General features: G+C 38.6%; 1 protein-coding gene across 1 annotated transcript in view; it reads left to right on the top strand.

Annotated features, from left to right (window-relative positions):
• LOC126091953 (transportin-3) overlaps positions 1-19,872 on the top strand; it is a 211,400-nt gene that overhangs the window by 84,367 nt on the left and 107,161 nt on the right. The window contains exon 7 of the mRNA XM_049907291.1: positions 6,376-6,522. Coding sequence (XP_049763248.1) covers positions 6,376-6,522 — 147 coding nt within the window. The remainder of the gene's footprint in view (positions 1-6,375; positions 6,523-19,872) is intronic.

Below are 19,872 nucleotides of genomic sequence, written 5' to 3'. Positions count from 1 at the left end.
CGTGAAGGAAAAATCTGTTGTTGGAGGTTTATATACTGATGTGACTGTACAGTTACGTAACAGTAATAATTTCAATATTGTTATCATCTGACTAACAAACACTACAGACTTCAAGGTCAGGTCTTATACAGATGGCGCTTCCATACTGTGCATGTGGTCTTTCAGCAAACCAGTTTCATTCCAGGAACAGTACAACGTATCTGCTGGGTATCCGTATGTATTTCTTGAACACACAAAACATCACAGTGCTGAGTGTGGCACATGTCTTGCAAGAGTTGTTGCTTGCAGGGACATATTCCTTCGATGTTCACGGATATTACAGTCAACACTGGTCCTAAAAAGGACCGTTTATTTGATGTCTCTGATACTTCTAGTGTGAAAGGATCAGCCATTGCCCAGGGTACGCCTGATTGCAGTTCATATATCTGTACTTATCATCAAATGTTGCATTCTTTTGGGAGACTCCTTTCGTGTAACGCATTCAGTACTGTTAGTATTGAAACAGTGAAACTGCAATTCAGAAGTATTTATTGCAGAAAAAATTGAAAAAAGATAGTTTCTGGTCCAGAGATGTCCGTCATTTGTGCTGAGGTTGTACTTGCTTTTGTGAATGTATGTGTGTGAGTTTCTTTCTCTGGCAAAGGCTGTGACTGAAATCTAATTTGCAAGTGTCTCTTTAGTTGCACCTGTCTGCAATTTAACATGTTATCTTTATTGTAAGTATCATCTATCTTTACCTTACGTTGTTGATATTCCAGCCTGGAATTTCTATTGTTTGATTGTTATATTAAAGTACATAAGTAAGCACATATTCTTCCATAGTTAATTTATGTGCCAAGTGAAGTTCAGTATTCATAATGCAGTACAGTGTAAGTGCACGCCAACTAATCTCTACAAAGTGACAATAACAAATGTTTCAGTAATATCACTTTTTAAAGCAATGCCAGCCTCTGACACCTGATGGTCACCATAGAAATTATTAGCGCTGTATCCACAGTTATTTGTAGGGGTCATAAAAGTATGTGACAGATCACTAAAAAACATTAACTGGCATGATGAAATGTTATTGCAGCTGGACTTCTTCATTTCCTGTAGTTGGCATAACATTATTGCTTCCACGCCGTAAGTGTTAAAAACTTTGGTCATTATGTGCTTGTTGTGAAAGTAAAATGTCATGCTTACCTGAATTGAATTGTGTGTGCTTTGGGTGTGAAAATGTTTGCGTTGACTCGTACTGAATGTATTCAGTATCTGGTATGGTACATTGGTCAGAGAACATTCCACACCCTTCTCTTGAAATAAGTTTAGACTTCATATGATTTATAGTTAGTAATTTACCCAAGTCTTATAATAAGGTTTCTAATTAAGGACACATTAGGCATACCATTTATCTAATAATTCATCATTGTTTCCAGCTTGAGGAGCTGATTTATGTTAACAACAAATAATGTACTTGAGTGAGGCAAACTGCCAACAGGCAAGTTAATTAAAATTATGCAATTTAATGTGGCATTTGAAATTGATAAAAATTGAAGAATAGAATTAAGATTCATTATAACTTTTACCTGAAGATAGCAACCGGGTTGTCAGCCAAAATATTGAGGCAAGAAGTTAACGTCATCGGGCTATAATCCCAAAATCTTGTAGAATGCATTATAATTGCTTTTAGTTCCACAAAAGTTATCTGTTTTAAGCCATAATTAAATTGATGGTAGTTATTCTTCATAAGATCAATTAATAACTGAAGTGTTTAAGCCAAAAGAACATATGTCCATCACTAGTAGAGACTTAAAAACTCATCGAGCAAGATGGCACAGTGGTAAGGACACTGGACTTGCATTTGAGAGGTCGACAGTTTAAGTCCATCCAAGTCTGGATATCCTGATTTAGGCTTTCTGTGATTTCCCTAAATCACTCCAAGCAAATGCCAGGATGGTTCCGTTGAAAGGACCCATACTTGAATCATTCTGAGCTTGGGCTCCATCTCTGATGACCTCAATGTTGACTGGGTGTTAAACTTAACCTTCCTTCCCTTCCTTTAAAAAGGATCAGTACACCCATTCAATTCATAATAAGCTCAGTAGCATTGTTCTAGGTGTTAATGACTAACATTGACTTACGGACTTCCAAAGGGACACATTCGTGCTTGTCATTACCAGGTGGCGATTGCTGCATTGGCGTAAGGCTTTCATGCAGCATGTGAGAGAAAGGATAATCTGTAGAATGAGGATTTTGCGTGCACATGGGCTATGGCAAGGCTAAACTGGAGCAGGTGACTGCAGTAATGAGTGTTATTTCTCACCATTGCTTACTCTCATGGTTGTACAAAGTCTGAGGTGATCTTCAGCTTTAAAATTGAGTCTTCGAAATGAATCTTTTTCTGTGTAACAGTACATGTGCTGTTTCGAAGTTTCCTGCCAGATTAAAACTGTGTGCCAGACCAGGATTATAACCTAAAACCTTGTCATGTGATTTTCTTTAAGCTGTGCAGGAATGACTCGTGACCTGCTCTCCAGATATGTTCTGAAAACAACCCTTCTTAGGCTGCGACTAAGCCTTTTTTCACTTAAACTAGTTTTCCTCATAATCTATTTTTCCACTAGTACTCTAACCAAATATTTTTCACCACACATGTCCCAGAACAGCTAACATAGAATGTCACCCATTCATTCATTAAAAAAATGCATTTTATGGTTAGTTGATACATAATTTATGATTTGCTGTAGTAGTTGACCAGTCACCTAAACTGATCCAGCTGTTTTATATGCATAAAATGCATTTGGGGTGTAATTTTATGTTACACATGTAACAAAATACTGATCTGTAGTTTATATTATAACCCTTAATAAAATACATTGCTTGACCATTTTTGAGGTCAGTGAAGAACAATGTATGGGCTATCAAAGGGTGGCCAATTCTACTGCACTACATTCGCGAAATAAGTTATCTGCAAATATCTCAGCTCTAATTTGTAATTATAGAAATCTACGGCCATGGCTGACTTGCCTTAGCAACACTGTGTGTTAATTTTCAGTTCACCTGTTTATTCACATAACTCAAAACAGAGTTGTAAACTACTAGCAGCGAGTTCTTAATTGTGGTCACAGCATCTTATAACTTCCGTTTTGTGAAAGAGCATCAGCAGTGTTCCCATACTTGACGTAATATTTTACAAATTTGAACATAGTCAAAAATTTGGTGAAATTCAATATTATGTTAAGTGAATCTCCATTTGGCTTGCTGGTCGAATTGTGCAGTGTCCAGATTTGTGAGGCATTTGGATGTGACAGCGGCCAGATTTTGGGCTACATAGTAAAGTGAATTTGCTGGTCGAATTTTGCAGTGTCCAGATTTGTAAGGCATTTGGATGTGACAACGAACAGATTTTGGGCTATATGGTAAAGTGAGAGCAAGCATACTCCTCATCAAGTTTCTTGTCAAACGCATCTGACCACCACGAGGTATTATGCACCAAGAACATTATAACCTTTTTGTGTCTGGGCATGCGAGCCAGAACAAGTAATGGACCCCTCACAACATTGTGTCATCCTGCACCATTGGCCAGAGACCAGCATCAGCTAGACCAGGGGATTACCTAAAACCACAACACAAATGACTGCATTTGAAGTGGTGCCATGATGAGAATCATGGACTGCTGACGGAAATGTCATCACATTGTCTTCAGCGATGAATCGCAGTTCTCCACTTCTCTAGATTACCACTGTCAGTGAGTATTTTGGTGACCTGTGGAGAGGTCGCATTCTTCCAATGTTTTGGAGGTGCACAATAGTGTTACTCTTGGCATCACAGTGAGGGGGAGCCATCACCTGTGACTCCAGGTTAAAGCTGGTAGTGATAAAGTGAACTTTGGCAACACAAAGGTGCTTCACAGGTATTCTGCATCCTCAAGAGTTACCTTCCATGTGGCGGTATTGTCACATCATTTTTTGGTAGGACAGTATTTGTTCACACATGGTACATATCTCTGTGAACTGTCTGTGGTATGTTAAGGTACTTCCGTGGCCAACAAGATCCCCAGATCTGTCCCCAATAGTACATATGCGACCAGCTCGGGCATGAACCCCATCTCAGTGTCAGTATCAAGGATATCAAGACTCAGTTACAACAGTTGTGGATCAGCTTCATGACAACCTTCTCAACTTAGTCAGTGCATGCATCCAGGCCTGAGGTGGAACAATGTCATACTGAAACGTGGCCAAGTATTGGCAAGTTCATTGTAAATTTGACTTGATTTTTTAATCACTCATGTAACGTCACCTATCCTATCAACATGTGAAGTTTGTCTGCCCCCCCCCCCCCACACACACACTTCTGTCTCCTTGTGGGTGCTTCACTTCTTTTTTGTTGTCAGTTTGTGTACATCAAAATGACCACATTGGTGTACTGACCAAGCTGGTACCCATACCCTAGACCTCTCATACAATGAATTTTTAAATAATAAAAGAAACTTGTTTTTGATCAACTGTAAAGTGGCATAAAATATGATATTATGAAATAGTTTGTCATTGCTATTCTTGTGGTGTGTTTAGAATTCGTACACTTAGCACTATTTGTCCATAATTAAGATAATTACGTCTACCCTCAGATCTCCATCTTGGTAGGACGAGCCCCATTGTCCGGCCTTCTAGCTTTGGGTCAGCTCTTCCTTCTGGTGTAATACTATCTGATTTTCATTATTTGTTTGGGCATCCTACAATCCTTTCCCTGTATCCTGACCAGTGTATTCTGAGAGATTTAACTTACTCTCCAACCCTCTGCCTCTCACATGCCTAGCAGTTTTCCATAGGATTTTTCTTTCAAATGCCCTTAGGTTGTTGATATCTGCTTCTGTCATCAGCACATTGTAACAACTAGTTTGACAAGGGAATAGTATACTCTTAACTTTGTTGTTCTTGTAATCAGATAATTCTTAGTTTACATAATACAGTCTATTTCTTGCTTGCATTCTTTCTCTAATAGGCTGTATCATATTATTATTGCTGGCTAAAGGTACACCTGCATAAGAGAAGCAGGTAATATCTTTAAAACATTTTTTAGAGATTTTTTTTAGCCATAGAATTGGATATTAACATGTATTTTATCTAGTTTTTGTTTATAGTAAGTCTAATTTTTCGTCCTCTCACTTCCATTATTTTGTACATAACTACTGCAGTATCACCTGCAAATATTACTATGTACTAATTCCACAACTGTGTATGAATTATCTCCTGTTACAGGAATTTTCTGATTGAAATTTCTTTTCCACTGCTGTATTGGTTTTATATTATTCAAGTAACAGTGTTAATGATTACATACATAAATTCAAAATATTCCTCATCTTCTGCTGTAAAAAAAAATGGATGCTCTGGTTCAGTCTATTGTTTGGCTTGAGGATTCCAGTACTCGGCCGTGCAATCACCTCCCTTAGTTTCCTGGCCAATCTAGCTTCTACTTTCCCCATCCCAATGACAGCTGAGACATACATAATGCTGATGACAAACTAACATTTGCTTACTCTCCCTCTGCCGCTTGTGACATGACTTGACACATTGCAGTGAGACGTAAGAAAATTACATCAATTTTCTCCATGATTGCTGCTGTTATGCTGCACTGGTCTGTCTCCTGAACTACTTCAACCAATTTCGTCATTTTCTAGAAGGCTATATAAAGATCCCTCCCTCTCTCTCTCTCTCTCTCTCACACACACACACACACACACACACACACACACAGAGAGAGAGAGAGAGAGAGAGAGAGAGAGAGAGAGAGAGAGAGAGAGAGAGAGAGAGAATAATCTTATTATCTACACAAATATTAATAATAATAATACATTATCATTAATAAAGTTATCTCTCAGCGTTTTGTATTAATAGTATATGGCTTTCAAACTCTTGGATTAAATTTTCTTAATACTTTGCAACATGTATTCAGTATAAAAGAAAAATTACCAACACTAGGAAAGATGATTAAACACACTGTTCTGTAACAGATTAACTGCCGCAACACAGTGTTGCTTAACACATTAACTGCCACTATCAAAGGAAACAGTTTTCCAGGAGCTGCTGAGGTAGTCTATTTACTAATTGTGCCCTTCATTACTGCTAACCACAAAATTTTAAGCTTTTTCATGGAGTGCCTGTGTATTCTTGAATCAGTAATTAGAATGACACACAGATATGCATTTCGGCAGCATTGGACTTGTAGCATTAAAGTGGCAGGGAGAGCAGTGAAAGAAGCAACTTGTTGCATTAAAACAGACAGCAAATTTGTTAGGACTTGTTTACAAATATTTTCTCTCTTATGTTACAATAAATGCCTTTCGAACAAATAAAATAATTAGTATAATTTATATAACACTTTTGTAATTTCTTTTAGGTGGCAGAGATTACGTTTAATTTATGGTATCGTTTGTCTGAAGAACTCTACCAGAAAAACAATGATTCTGTTACTGTGGTGTTTAAACCATATGTAGAGAGGCTGATTGAAGCATTATGCAGACATTGTCAGATGGAGCCAGACCATGTAAGTAATTTTCTGTAGATGTTTGATCATAGACGTGATGGATCTAACAAATTCCTACACAGTAATCCTGAAGTGTTGTAACAAAGATTCATAAAAATATAGTAAAGTTCTCTGTACAAGTAAATAATGAAAGGAGTAATCCTCTGACCAGCTCCATGAAGCAGATACATTGGAACCATGCCTCTCCCCGCTCCCACACCATTACTTGTCTTCACCCCAGATTGAAACAGGTAAATCACATCCTTTCATAGGGCTTTCATTACTTATCACTGTATCCTAAAATGAGGAACATCCTACTCACACTCCTTTGAGCTGTAACTTCCCCTTTCATATTGAGTGATTGTTAATGAATGAGTCTCAGGCTCCAGATAGCTCGCAGTAGAATTTTACGAGGGAAGTCACAAAAAATAATTGTGTTGCTGCACAGTATTTACGCCGAGTGCGTGTTAGTTGCACTGGCTTACTCAGATGAATATTTTCTCCCCGACTTGTATGAGCCTAGCTACACATAAATGCGTACAAACTGAGATTGTTGCCCTAATCATGATTACAGTCTATATACATCCAGTTTATCTATGAAAGTTTACAGTTTGCGTGAGCTAAAAAGTTTGAATCAGTACAATAACTTTCTAGAGCACCAAAGAATATCTATAAATGCTGCGCTCTGTTGATAATCTATATTGTCACACAGATAAATGTTTGATGAGCACATATATTAAATGGGTTGAAAGAAATGTCAAACACTGTAAATTCACTTTATTTTGGTCTATTCTAGTCAATGCACATTCTATCATTGTCTTAAAGAAGTAACCTTTCTTTCAGATGGGTGGAATTAGTTACGTAAATTCAGCCAAAGATTTTACAGCAAGATCCAGATTACGTATTTACTTTAACACAGTTAAGGTACAGGGTGTTTCAAAAATGACCGGTATATTTGAAACGGCAATAAAAACTAAACGAGCAGCGATAGAAATACACCGTTTGTTGCAATATGCTTGGGACAACAGTACATTTTCAGGCAGACAAACTTTCGAAATTACAGTAGTTACAATTTTCAACAACAGATGGCGCTGCGGTCTGGGAAACTCTATAGTACGATATTTTCCACATATCCACCATGCGTAGCAATAATATGGCGTAGTCTCTGAATGAAATTACCCGAAACCTTTGACAACGTGTCTGGCGGAATGGCTTCACATGCAGATGAGATGTACTGCTTCAGCTGTTCAATTGTTTCTGGATTCTGGCGGTACACCTGGTCTTTCAAGTGTCCCCACAGAAAGAAGTCACAGGGGTTCATGTCTGGCGAATAGGGAGGCCAATCCACGCCGCCTCCTGTATGTTTCGGATAGCCCAAAGCAATCACACGATCATCGAAATATTCATTCAGGAAATTAAAGACGTCGGCCGTGCGATGTGGCCGGGCACCATCTTGCATAAACCACGAGGTGTTCGCAGTGTCGTCTAAGGCAGTTTGTACCACCACAAATTCACGAAGAATGTCCAGATAGCGTGATGCAGTAATCGTTTCGGATCTGAAAAATGGGCCAATGATTCCTTTGGAAGAAATGGCGGCCCAGACCAGTACTTTTTGAGGATGCAGGGACGATGGGACTGCAACATGGGGCTTTTCGGTTCCCCATATGCGCCAGTTCTGTTTATTTACGAAGCCGTCCAGGTAAAAATAAGCTTCGTCAGTAAACCAAATGCTGCCCACATGCATATCGCCGTCATCAATCCTGTGCACTATATCGTTAGCGAATGTCTCTCGTGCAGCAATGGTAGCGGCACTGAGGGGTTGCCGCGTTTGAATTTTGTATGGATAGAGGTGTAAACTCTGGCGCATGAGACGATACGTGGACGTTGGCGTCATTTGGACCGCAGCTGCAACATGGCGAACGGAAACCCGAGGCCGCTGTTGGATCACCTGCTGCACTAGCTGCGCGTTGCCCTCTGTGGTTGCCGTATGCGGTCGCCCTACCTTTCCAGCACGTTCATCCGTCACGTTCCCAGTCCGTTGAAATTTTTCAAACAGATCCTTTATTGTATCGCTTTTCGGTCCTTTGGTTACATTAAACCTCCGTTGAAAACTTCGTCTTGTTGCAACAACACTGTGTTCTAGGCGGTGGAATTCCAACACCAGAAAAATCCTCTGTTCTAAGGAATAAACCATGTTGTCTACAGCACACTTGCACGTTGTGAACAGCACACGCTTACAGCAGAAAGACGACGTACAGAATGGCGCACCCACAGACTGCGTTGTCTTCTATATCGTTCATATCACTTGCAGCGCTATCTGTTGTTGAAAATTGTAACTACTGTAATTTCGAAAGTTTGTCCGCCTGAAAATGTACTGTTGTCCCAAGCATATTGCAACAAACGGTGTATTTCTATCGCTGCTCGTTTAGTTTTTATTGCCGTTTCAAATATACCGGTCATTTTTGAAACACCCTGTATATTCCTCACAGTTCACACTACTCATCACTTCCTAACGGTTGAATTATTAATTGTCTATTACATTGGGTCTAAGTTCAGTCTTTCATTGATAATAATCAAATTAAGACAATATATTCGGTTATTTTCCTAGCTTGAATTACTTCAAAGATATTTTCCAAGTTGCTGATTTACCTCTTTGTTTTTAATCATTTCTAGCAGATTGCAAATCTTCAAAATGTAACAGACCATCTCGTATCGCCTATCAGTATTACGTATGAGCACACAAGTTCAGTTATGACACGACACGACAAGACATTATTGGTTTAAATGGTTCCATAGTATTTTGTGAGTTACTTAAACTTATTTTTCTGTGTACTAAATTGAAAGTTTGAAACCAGCACATCAGGTACACAATGAAATTATTTCTTTACACTAAGTTGAAAAATGCAACAGTTCATGCCATTCTGGCTTTGAAAAGAAAATATCTTTACTATTCTTATTCTAAATGCAAATACAACTTTCAAATACTTATCCTAATAATAAATATTCTAGCTATTATTTCTGTTGCAGAATGCAGCTATGATTTTAAACGTTTTTCTTACACTACATATTTTAATTCTGTAACTAAAAGCATAGAAAAGGAAGGTGGTTTAAATACTGTTCATCATAGAATGTCTTATTCCACAAATCGTGAAGTCTCTTTATGATTAAGTTTAAGTTTCTTGCTTTTCTTCTTTCATAAGGTTGTTCAGTACACGAATCCTCTACTAAAGATGTACAACAGTTTATAACAATTTTTCAGGTTACAGCAAAATTCATTGCCAAATTCTCAATATTACCTTTAAGGTTCTTCAGCATAGGTTATCTGAATTATTATATTACTAAAGATCTCCTTCTCTTGTCACTTTCTTTTGACAAACAAGTTCACAGGTAAAGTTATTTACACACAAATCTTCAGTTCAGTTCGTAGGACAAGACAACAACAACTTAAAATTACAAATATTTCTTTTCTAAAAAATAAAAAAAACACACACACACTTAAATCTACTGCCAAAATCGTTTTAAATCCTGGTGACTGTAGATGCCTTTGTTCATTCCCTTATAATTAGACTCAATATATAACTTCCAGGATGAGGTATTCTCACTATTTTGAAAGGACCTTCATATTTTAATTGCAACTTCTTGTATAACTTCTTTATGGCAGATGATTTCGGATGAGATCTTAACATGATACTTTCTCCAACTTGATAAGTAACAGGTTTAATCAGGTTTATCATAGTAAGTTTTCTTTAATTTTTTTGTGATGCTGAAGCACAGCACACACTTGGTTAAATAAGTCAGATTTGTCTGTGGGTAATGGATTATCGAATTTCGGTAGGTTTTCATTCCATTTGTTCGTTTGACAATTATCAAATAAGATATTGTAAGGAGTAAAACCAGCAGATGAATGGGATAACTGATTACACACTTCCTCGAATTTCTGCAAATACTCTATCCAGCGATAGTGTTGGCTGGAGACATACGTCCTCATGAATCGATTTAGTTCTCTGAATATGTGTTCAGGGGGACTACTTTTTGGATTGAAACGAGAAACCTGAATGTGGCCAATGCTTTCTCTGCGTAGACACTCTTTCCAGGATCTACACGAAAAATACGAAGCACTGTCTGTTAACAACGCTTTTGATTTTCCCACTTGAACTATGTATTTCTCTGTTAATATCTTTAACATCGGCTTAACCCTTACAGTTTTTAATGGATACACTTTTACGTATTTGCTAAACAGACTGTAAAATGCTAGCACATATTTAAAATTATCCTTTGATGCTGGCGAAGGACCTATTATGTCACACTAGACTAGATTGTGAATATTGTTCGCTACTATAGGTCGCAACTCTGTTTTTGTCGAATAATTAATTGGCTTAACTTTTTGGCATATTACAAAAGTTTTCAAGATTTTCTGTGCAATACGCTTTAAATTTGGGTAGTGCGCATACACCGTTATTAATTTAGCACACTTATAACTACTTGCAAGTCCCCATGATATATGTGTATGCCAAAGGAATTTTTGTTCATAGTCTAAGGGGAATGCAAAATTTTCTTTGTTGGAAAAATCACTATTTTTGTAGAACAGAATATAGTAGTGAAGGCAATATCACATGTTTTGATTGCTACTGTTACTTTTAGCGAGGAATTGTTTAATAATTTTCCATTTAGAATCATGTTCTTGAAGTTTAATAATGTTCTTGCACATGAATTCGATGTCTTTCTCGAATGGAGAGTTCTGAATCAACATTAGTCAAAAGTTTTCACTTATGTTTACTACGGCACGTGTTCCAGCGATACCGCGCGGTAACCTAGAGTGTGCATCAGCAGTAACATTATCCTTGCCATGAATATGTCATATTTCTAATGAATATTCCTGCAAGAGCAATGCCCATCTGGTTAGCCGTATGTGTAACAGTCTACATGTCATCAAAAAAAGTAACAGCTTGGTGGTCAAAATACACAATTATTGGTTTTCCATACACAAAATATCTAAACTACTTTAGCGACCACACCAAGGCTAACACTTGTTTCATAGTTGTATAAACTCTCTCACAATTTGTGAGTATGCGACTGGCAAAACTTATAATTTTGATAGTATTAATGTCATCTGGAAAATCTGTTTGAAATAGTATTGCTTCCAGACCAGTGTCTGAAGCATCTGTGGCTATATAAAACTGTTCATCCATTTGTGGGTGGTGCAATATCTGCACATTCAGCAAAGCGTTCCGTGAAACACTTCATGACGTTCAGCTGTCCAATGCCACGAAACGTTCTTTTGCAACAGGTGAAGCAAACAATCCTGGTTTAACACCTAATCAGGTAGGAATTCCCTGAAAAAAGATGGCAAACTGAGAAAGGACTTGAGTTGCTTACAAGTGCACAGGTACAGACAATGACTTATTGCTTTCAACTTCTTGGGGTTAGGTGTTATGCCCATGGGAGAGATAATATGCCTGAAAAACTTAATTCTTTCTTTTCCAAATTTGGACTTAGAAAGGTTTGTGGTTACTCTAGAGTCTTGAAAACTATGGAACACTCTTTGTAACAGTTCTACATTATGCTCTCAGGTGTCGGTTGCCACGAGGCGGTCATCGATGTACAAGGTTACCTCGTTTAACAAGTCCGGGCCTAAAACTGTATCTAATGCGGAAGTAAAAACTCCACCACTAATACTGAGACTGAACGGCATGACTTCGAAGTGGAGACTTCTCCCCGTGAAAATGAAAGCCGTATATTTCCGAGACTCTTCATCCAACTTAACCTGCCAGTAGTAGTGGCAGATGTCAATGGAGGTCAAAGAACCACTGCAGTAGTTCGTCTACGTTCTCGGGCCTATTCCGAACAGGTATTAAAAATTTATTGGTGTTTCTGGCGTCAAGCACAAGTCTTATATCACCATTAGCTTTTGCAACTGCTAGGAGTGGGCTACTATACGCGGAGTTGGGTGGTTCTAGTATGTCCCACTCCAACATTCTCTGAATTTCTAGTCTAACGGATTCTTGTTTAGACCAGGGTATCAAGTAAGTTGTTTTGCAATATGTTTCGTTAGGCCACACATGCATCTTATACTTAAATCCTTTGATGACATCAGGTTTGTTGTTAAAAACTGGTGCATACTCAAATAGTAAATTCGACTGTTCCTGTCTTGGTACACTTGACAAATATTCAGACTTGGTTAATTTGCCTTTGATAACGTGCTTGAGATCTGAATTGGAATCGACTACAAGCAAACTAATCATGTCGGTTGACATTACATTATTATAATTACATTACAATGGCAGATTCCGACAGTATTTGTCGAGAATCCTTGTTTCCCTTAACAAAGACAATTCGACAATCCCCTTCTGTAAGTCAATGACTGCCCAGTTTTCGACTAAATAGTCCCATCCCCAAATGCACGGCACGGATAAATTTTTGACTACCAGGTAGGTGCACTTAAGTTTTTCCTCCTGTATGATTAATTCCACCTGCACTTGAGCTTTAGTGGGTTGAATACCTGTGCCGAAAGCTCCAGAAATAGTACACCCTGTTACAGGAAAGGTAGGTACTCTTTCCATTCTATTAATACATTTATACCTAAAAACAAAGATGATGTGACTTACCAAATGAAAGTGCTGGCAGGTCGACAGACGCACAAACGAACACAAACATACACACAAAATTCAAGCTTTCGCAGCAAACTGTTGCCTCATCAGGAAAGAGGGAAGGAGAGGGAAAGACGAAAGGATGTGGGTTTTAAGGGAGAGGGTAAGGAGTCATTCCAGTCCCGGGAGCGGAAAGACTTACCTTATGGGGAAAAAATGACGGGTATACACTCGCGCGCACACACACACACATATCCATCCACACATACACAGACACAAGCAGACATATTTAAAGACATATTTAATAAAGACATATTTAATACATTTAAGTAGATTAAACGACATCACATTAGTGGTAGCTCCTGTGTCTGTAAGGAGGTGTACAGGTATACCATTTATATCTCCAGCTACTACAGCTTGCACGTATTCTTTGGATTCAGGTTGGTGCGAAGTTGCCTCAATCAGTAATTCATCCCTAATGTCCACCCCGGAATTGTATCTTAGTAAACACACAGATTGGTTATGTTGACCTCCATTAAGCCTAACAGCCACCCCCGGAAGTCTAGGACTGGCTGGTCCTAGTTTGTTGAGGTATTTGGTTCATGACGTGGCTCCTCAACTATTTCCAGGACATGGACATTATGATTTAGTGGATTATATCTGGTATTCCCGTATTTCAGCTGCACCGTTGCCCAAAGGAATCGCTGCAGAAGTGTTTAGACGTGAATAGTTAGGCACATTTGTGTGGTTTACTGGATTGTTCCAACGAGAATTTGTTGGAACCCATTGATATGAAGGATTATGATTTTCTGTATTGTTTTGTTCCCTGTTCTTATATTGCCTTGTATCTTTGTATTCTCTTTTTCGATTTTGAATACTAGCCTCGCCAAGATGTATGTTATGCACATCTGATGAAGCTGGTCCCTGACTATATACGAGGTGCATTCAAGTTTTAAGGCCTCCGATTTTTTTTCTCCGGACTGGAAAGAGATAGAAACATGCGCATTGTTTTAAAATGAGGCCACGTTCATTGTCAATACGTCCCAGAGATGGCAGCACCGTACGGCAGATGGAATTTTACCGCCAGCGGCGAACTGTTTTAAATACTTAAAATGGCGACGTTTTCCTTACTTGAACAGCGTGCAATCATTTGTTTTCTGAATTTGCATGGTGTGAAACCAATTGAAATTCATCGACAGTTGAAGGAGATGTGTTGATGGAGTTATGGATGTGTCGAAAGTGCGTTCGTGGGTGCGACAGTTTAATGAAGGCAGAGCATCGTGTGACAACAAACCGAAACAACCTCGGGCTCGCACAAGTCGGTCTGACGACATGATCGAGAAAGTGGAGAGAATTGTTTTGGGGGATCGCCGAATGACTGTTGAACAGATCGCCTCAAGAGTTGGCATTTCTGTGGGTTCTGTGCACACAGTCCTGCATAACGACATGAAAATGCGAAAAGTGTCATCCAGGTGGGTGCCACGAATGCTGACGGACGACCACATGGCTGCCCGTGTGGCATGTTGCCAAGCAATGTTGACACGCAACGACAGCATGAATGGGACTTTCTTTGTGTCGGTTGTGACAATGGATGAGACGTGGATGCCATTTTTCAATCCAGAAACAAAGCGCCAGTCAGCTCAATGGAAGCACATAAATTCACCGCCACCAAAAAAATTTCGGGTAACCGCCAGTGCTGAAAAAATGACGGTGTCCATCTTCTGGGACAGCGAGGGCGTAATCCTTACCCATTGCGTTCCAAAGGGCACTACGGTAACAGGTGCACCCTACGAAAATGTTTTGAAGAACAAATTCCTTCCTGCACTGCAACAAAAACGTCCGGGAAGGGCTGCGCGTGTGCTGTTTCATCAAGACAATGCACCTGCACATCGAGCTAACATTACGCAACAGTTTCTTCGTGATGACAACTTTGAAGTGATTCCTCATGCTCCCTACTCACCTGACCTGGCTCCTAGTGACTTTTGGCTTTTTCCAACAATGAAAGACACTCTCTGTGGCCACACATTCACCAGCCGTGCTGCTATTGCCTCAGCGATTTTCCAGTGCTCAAAACAGAATTTTAAAGAAGCCTTCGCCGCTGCCATGGAATCATGGCATCAGCGTTGTGAAAAATGTGTACGTTTGCAGGGCGATTACGTCGAGAAGTAACGCCAGTTTCATCGATTTCGGGTGAGTAGTTAATTAGAAAAAAAATCGGAGGCCTTAGAACTTGAATGCACCTCGTACATTTCTGCTGTTTTGATTGTTGCAACTGGGATTATAGAAATTCTGATTATTGAAGTTCTGTCTACGTCGTGAATCTCAGTTCTTAGACTGATGATGGCTGCTGCCGTTAGACGGAGAGTGATTATTATTATTATTATTTTCGATTAGTCCCATTTAAGAGAGCGTTTGAACTTGAATTCCTTTATGATAATTGTTTATGTTTTTTCTGAGCCCAAATTTTCTTCATGTGTTCACTGTATTGTTTCTTTCGCTCCGCTGTCCATTTGCATCCTGGTCTCTTCTGTGTTGTGGTGTCAAATTTATGTTTTTTGATGATGATCCTGAATTCAGTTCTATTTTCTGCATCATTTACTGTTATGTGTGCTTGTCTGAGGTCGTCTTCAACTTCTTTTATCCATTTTGTTTTTCCTCTGCCTGAGTTGATGACTTAAAGAATTCGCTTTGAAATTCTGTTTTCATTTATCCTGTGGATATGTCCATAGAACTGCATTCTTCTTTTCCTTATTGTATCTGTAATCTTGTCTGTGTATTTGTATAATTCTGATGTTGGTCTCTTCATCCAGAGTCCTTGCTCTTGTATCGGGTCAAAAATTTTCCTGAGAATGTTCCTTTCTTGTTTCCCTATTTCTTTGATTTTAGTTTGCCCACCTATTTTTGTTGTTTCAGATGCATACAGTGCCTCCGGAAGTACGACAGTGTTGTAGTGCCTCAATTTTGCGTTAATGGATATGGACTTTTTGTTATATAGTTCCATGTGAGTTTATATGCTTTCTGTAGTTTTTTTTTATTCTTTCCTCATTGGCCTTTAGGTTGATCCCTGATGGCTGGATGATTTCTCCCAGGTACTTAAAATGTGGTACTTGTACGATTTTCCCATGGGTTGTCACAATAGGCAATTTGTCTTGTGACACTCTTTCTATGTACTGGGTTTTCTCATACGAGATTTATTATTATTATTACCATTACCGTTATTGGAACATGCATCTCTACCGTTAAACTGACGGAAATCCTCTTGGATGATATCTGTCAGATCAATCGTGGACAGAAATTGTTCAAAGTCGTCATCAGGTGCATGAACAAGCATTTCACGAATGTTAATTGGAAGCCTGGTTTTAAGGATCTGAATGACTTCGCGGTACGATATAGGATCTGTCCAATACTGAATAAAATGTCCTACATGTTTCACTCACTTCACTCACCCAGAGACAAGCCTCACTGACTATTTTTGAAACTATAAATTGAATTTTGTCGTACTCTGTCCATATCTTCGGAAATATTCGTTGAAAACTGTTGATGAAAATTGGGGTGAGTTGTGTTTTTCTCAGACTTGAGTATTGGAAACTGCCTACTTTTAAATATGCTGTTTTCAATTTTAATAGATGACAAAGAAGTTTTCTGAGTGAACCGCTCAGACTCTGGCAAAGATCATTCATCACTATCAATTCCTACTGTTTTGTATTTGTGACGCTTTCTTTTCTCTGGACTAGTGTTGCAATGTCGACTTCTAACAGAAAATTCCCTTACATCTTGGTTACGATCTTTTATGCTATCATTCGGAACGTAGCCAAAACGACTTGAATTCTCCATATCCTTAGGTATTTCGTTGATTACTTTGTTTTTAATCACGCGAAATTCCTCTTTTAGTTGTTCAATGTCCTCAGCATTAGATATGTTTAATTTTGTTTCACTAGTTGAAGTTTAAGTTCAGCAGTGTCATTTACCCGCTTTTTTATGTCCTCTGATTTTTCATCTATCCATATGGACATTTCTTTTCCCCACTGACTAGATTTTTCAAGTAGAAACGAATCAACATTTTGTTTAGTGTTTAACTCTAGTTGATTCATTTTTGCAGACAGTTCCGATACCTGCTGTACTACAGAGTCTTGAGTAGTTTTCACTACGGTGAGATTTTCTTCTGGTGTTTGTACAGCACCAGAGATGTCACTGATCTCAGTCTGCACTTTCTCAAGATTCTGATTATATCTGAGCTCACAAGCTTCCTGTAATTCTAACATTTCCTGCTTAAACTTTCTGTTCTCTTCTTCCCTTTCCTGTTCTATCTTTGTAAAATATTCTTCTCTTTCTAACTCTCTCTGTGGAAGATATTCCTCTCTTTCTAATTCTTCCTGTTTTATAAATTCAGACATATTTGCTTTAAACATCCTATATCTTTCTTCTAGACGTGAGTCACTTTCAGCCAGCCGGGAATCCCATTCAACCAATTTGGTTATATGTTCTTCCATTCGTAGCTCACGCTCTTTTCGCTCGGCATCACTTTCTTCCATCTTAGATATGAAATTGAACAACATATTCATATCAAAGTGTTGCATGTAAGAAGCATTTGTCAACCAGAAGTTTCTCTTTGATCATTAATTACTGTTACTTGAGCCTCCACGACATCCGGAATTTTTTCTATCTCATCTTTGGAAGTCGTGAGCACTTTCAGTTCATCCATTCTTTCTCTTGGCTCATTTTCTGTGTCAAGAGAAGGAATGTTTTCTACATTTTGACTCGTTTCCTCTACCGATTCTTCTCTGATTTCGGATTCATCCTTGTCTTGATCTAATTGACCCTTCCTGGTTCTCTTTGACATTTTGAAAATTATTATTCTCTAATTAACAGTTTACTAAACCTTTCTGCATGATAAGTACTCAGTTGTCTGTATGGTTGCACACAATGTTACACAGATACACAAATAATGGTACAAGGATTTCAGTGTTCCACCACAGTGAATAAACTTTTGACTAGTACTCACTAACCTGAGTTGTTCAGTCCTTTACTGATAAGTGTTTTGTTGTGTGGAGGCGGTGGATGTGCAGTCAGCTTTGGCAGCAACAGCACCCCCAGTCGTCATGGCACTGGAAGTCATCACTCTCAGCAGTCGACAGCCTCCACGTAGTCGAAGTCAGCGCGTCATCGTAGCTCGGTCAGCACTGCGTCCTCCGACATCGACTCGAAGTTCTGTGTTGTCATATTGTGGCGCAAATGTGGCGCCTACGCCTTACTTGCTACTTACAGTCCTATATTCTTAATCTCAGGGTCGTTCTTCGTGGTTTTGAGCCCTGCATTATGGGTGTCAGTTTTTTGTAACTTCCCTGTTTATATTGATTGATTGTTAATGACTGACTGATGCTCACGCTCTGGCTAGCTCATGATAGAAAGTATGCGAGGAAAGTCACAAAAAAGAATTGTCTTGCTGCACGGTATTTACGCCGAGTGCGGGTTAGTTGTACCGACTTACTCAGATGAATATTTGGTCCCTGACATGTATGAGCCTAGCTACATGTAAGTGCATACAAACTGAGATTATTGCCCAATTCATGATTACAGTCTATAAACATCCAGAATTTATCTATGAAAGTTAACAATTTGTGTGATCTAAAAAATCTGAATCAGTACAATAACTTTCTAGAGCGCAAAAGAATATCTATGAATGCTGCACTCTGTTGATGATCTATGTTGTCGCACAGATAAATGTTTCATGAGCACATAATATTAAATGGGTTGAAAGAAATGTCAAACACTGTAAATTCACTTTATGTTGGTTTATTCTAGTCAGTATTATTGTCTTAAAGAAGTAATCTTTCTTTCAGATGGGTGGAATTAGTTACTTAAATTCAGCCAAAGAGTTTACAGCAAGATCCAGATTACGCTATTTACTTTAGCACAGTTTAGGTATATTCCTCACAGTTTACACTTTTCATCACTTCCTATAAGTTGAACTATTAATTGTCTATCGCATTGTGTCTAAGTTCAGTCTTTTGGTGATAATAATCAAATTAAGACAATATATTCGATTATTTTCCTAGCTTGAATTACTTCAAAGATATTTTACAAGTTGCTGATTTACCTCTTTCAGTTTTTAATCATTCTAGCAGATTGCAAATCTTCAAAATGTAACAAACCATCTCGTATCACCTACCAATATTACGTAAGAGCACACAAGTTCAGTCACGATGTGACAAGGCTGGCGCCAGAAGCACATTAACAATGTACAACTTAAGCTTCTGTATTTCTCAGTGTCCTTAAAGAGTACTCACAAGGAGTATTCTTTGAGGTCACTTGTTATACTCCGTGATCTACAAGTCTACTACTTTGTGATCTACTGTTATTTTATCTTGAAACTAATGGATTCTATTTCTATTTTATTCTTTTTCAAAACATTAAGTTACTTTGCTACCAAGATTCCTTTCTTTTTCTTTTTATATTACTTTCTTTTCAGTCTACTTGCTACTAGTCATGCATGTTGGTACAGAGGGACTTTGTTTTTCTTTTTATGAAATTTTGATCTTGGGCTTGGGGCTTGTATTGGGGTGTGAGGACTAGATTTATATTTTTCATTTTTGCGTCCAAAGGGTAGCAGCGTTACACAGCATCTCCCAAAATTATATTTTGCTGTTGACCCAATGTATGGAAATATCCTCCGTCCTTATGCCAAACTTACTTTCAACCAGTTACCATGGCGATCAGACCCATGTGGAAGGCCCAGGTGCAAGATCTACCTATGCAATCAACCAGCACACCCTATTTCCCAGTT

This window comes from Schistocerca cancellata, chromosome 7 (genome assembly GCF_023864275.1).
Source record: "Schistocerca cancellata isolate TAMUIC-IGC-003103 chromosome 7, iqSchCanc2.1, whole genome shotgun sequence".
Lineage (NCBI taxonomy): Eukaryota > Metazoa > Arthropoda > Insecta > Orthoptera > Acrididae > Schistocerca > Schistocerca cancellata.
This window is presented reverse-complemented; position numbering and strand designations above follow the sequence as displayed.